At 40.1% G+C, this 2,580-nt stretch overlaps 1 protein-coding gene across 1 annotated transcript in view; it reads right to left on the bottom strand.

The window, feature by feature from the left end:
* Nucleotides 1–2,580, bottom strand: part of LOC108624099 (glutaryl-CoA dehydrogenase, mitochondrial) — a 4,439-nt gene continuing 1,859 nt past the window's right edge. Inside the window, exons 3-8 of the mRNA XM_018023154.2 lie at nt 1,595–1,963; nt 1,278–1,407; nt 993–1,215; nt 620–849; nt 250–410; nt 1–189 (exon numbers count right to left, since the gene is read on the bottom strand). Coding sequence (XP_017878643.1) covers nt 122–189; nt 250–410; nt 620–849; nt 993–1,215; nt 1,278–1,407; nt 1,595–1,963 — 1,181 coding nt within the window. The 3' untranslated portion in view covers nt 1–121. The remainder of the gene's footprint in view (nt 190–249; nt 411–619; nt 850–992; nt 1,216–1,277; nt 1,408–1,594; nt 1,964–2,580) is intronic.

Here is a 2,580-nt window from a genome sequence, read left to right as displayed (position 1 = left end):
TTCGGTTGATTCTGTTTCGTTTCTTAACTTCAGTTTCACGAGTTCGTTTCGTTATCCTTATCTTTGTTTTATTATAGAAAGCATACAAATGTACAAAAGTAGGGTACACGGTTTTATTCGCTCACACACTGAACGCCTGTATGCCGGTAATCGCTCTACCGAGTATCAGAGCGTGAATATCGCTCGTACCTGCGACAAATGTTATTAAAAAATACTTCAACCCTTTCCAGCGTACGAGTATCTACGTACCTTCGTAAGTAACAACGCTCTCTAAATTCATCATGTGTCTGATAATATGATATTCATCCGATATTCCATTACCACCCAACATCTCCCTGGCCGTCCTTGCAATTTCTAGAGCCTTTGTGGTGGAATTCCTTTTGATGATGGAGATCATCTCTGGAGAAACTCTAACATACAACATATGAAAATGCTAGCAAAACAAGAGCAACAATGACGAACCCTGCTCCTATCACTAACGATGTTTAGATTAATTGCTTTCGATTTTAAGCATATGAAAGATGAGTAATGATGAAATGATAATGACAAACAATTGTTAGAAAAGAATGATCAACCCCTAACGGAAATAGGATGGAAAATCGATGAAAACGATTCCTACTTGTTCTCGTCCTTGAGCCTGCCAACCCTAAGACAGGCTTGCAAACCAATAGCGATGTCGCACATCATGTCGGTCAGTTTCTTCTGTATTAATTGGTTGGCTGCCAGCGGTCTATTAAATTGCTTCCTTTCCATGGTGTACGATCTAGCCACATTTAGACAGGTTTCGGCGGCACCTAAAGCACCCCACGCTATTCCGTATCGGGCGTTGTTCAGACAAGCGAAAGGACCCTGCATGACATCTTTTTTGTAGCTGATAAAAATCGCACATATTCTCCCTCTCAGCATTTAAATCTTACTTCATCCATTCGTCGATAAAAAAAAAAGGAGACATCCAATCGCAGAACTTCATTCGTACGTAAAACGAAACTTACTTTAAGACCTTGGGCTTTGGGTAACAAATTCTCCGCAGGCACTTCTACGTTATCCATAATGATCATTCCTGTGGTAGAAGCTCTCAAAGAAAATTTCCCTTCGATCGTCGGTGTGGATAATCGATTTTCGCTACCCTTCCTTTCGATTATAAACCCACAGACTTTGCCCTCCTCGTTCTTTGCCCACACGATCAATAGATCGGCGATCGGTGAATTCGTGATCCTGAATTTTACATAATCATCGAAGATGTAAGCTCGATATTCGATCGCTGGCGAGTAACTGACCATGTTTTGCATCCATTCAATCTGTAGATCTTCCTCTTTGAATCGTAAGTCGCCTTCGTTGCCATCGAGCCCGGATCGCTCCCATGATCGGGTTCAGTTAGTCCGAAGCAACCGATCATTTCACCGGATACTGAAAACGATCCAAGTATTTCATACGACGTTCCCACACTCGTGCAATCATCCTCAATCAAACCAAATGTATACGGAGACAGAAATAGACAATTATCAATCTTTCTTTCTTCACACTTCCATCAGTTCTCTCATTTAATTATTTCAATCTCTTTCGCGTCTTAGTTCCTTAAATTATTATAACGTACTCAGTTTCGGCAAATATTGTTGCTTTTGTGCCTCGCTGCCATGCTTGTAGATCGCCCCAGCGGCCAAGGATGATTGTACGGATAGAGCGGATCGGTATGCACTGTCCACGGACTCGATTTCCTTAGCCAAGAGTCCATATGCCACGGAGGAAACGCCAGCGGCACCGTAGCCCTTCATGGTACACCCCAGAACACCTAACTCCCCTAATTCCCTCATGATCTCTCTATGAAAGACCTCATTACGGTTCGCATGGAGTATTCGAGGCTGCAGTTTCTCGCGACAGTACGTTCGGAACTGATCTCTCATCAGAATCTCATCTTTCGTCAACTGCGACTCCAAATCGAATGGATCCTCCCAGTTGAACGTCGCTGATTTTTATTTTATCATTTAACTATTAGTAGACTGTAGTATTTATACTAACTGTAGTTGTCAGATACAAATAGGTTCTGTGCAACTCCACTCGTTAAGAAATAATTGGCAATGGACGAAATAATTAATAGATTATTTCTGGAGTATACGAAATAGAAGAAAATTGTATACGACCTTTTTTACAGGTAATAGTAGTACCAACTTTTATTTTAAGCATTTCAGATTTTGCGAAATTTTCGTTTATTGCAAATAACTGCTTACCTGTTGCCGCTAGCGAGGAAAGTTTGAAACGAGAGTTGCAGGTACCATCAAAAGCTACAACTTTTGACTGATATATTTTTTGGTCTACCGTCGAGTATTTTGCAATAAACTGTTTTATCGTTTTTTGAAAAATACTTGTTAACTATCAACGCTAGCGAAAAATGTTTCAAACAAAATTTGTAGCTCTAGTTAGCTATAAATAAGGTCGTATATAATTTCTTCGTAGGACCACCAGTTTAGAAATATTTGAGGAGGAACGAAATACTTTGTCAAAAATTCGGTTTTATCAGTACCAATAAAATGCCGATTAATGATATTTAACTGATTAAGGATGTATGGGCTATATAGTCAATCC

The sequence above is a fragment of the Ceratina calcarata genome, unplaced genomic scaffold, assembly GCF_001652005.2.
Source record: "Ceratina calcarata isolate Rehan_Ccalc_2016 unplaced genomic scaffold, ASM165200v1 scaffold297.2, whole genome shotgun sequence".
Taxonomy (NCBI): domain Eukaryota; kingdom Metazoa; phylum Arthropoda; class Insecta; order Hymenoptera; family Apidae; genus Ceratina; species Ceratina calcarata.
Note: the sequence above shows the minus strand (reverse complement) of the source record. Positions and strands in the feature narration are given on the sequence as shown.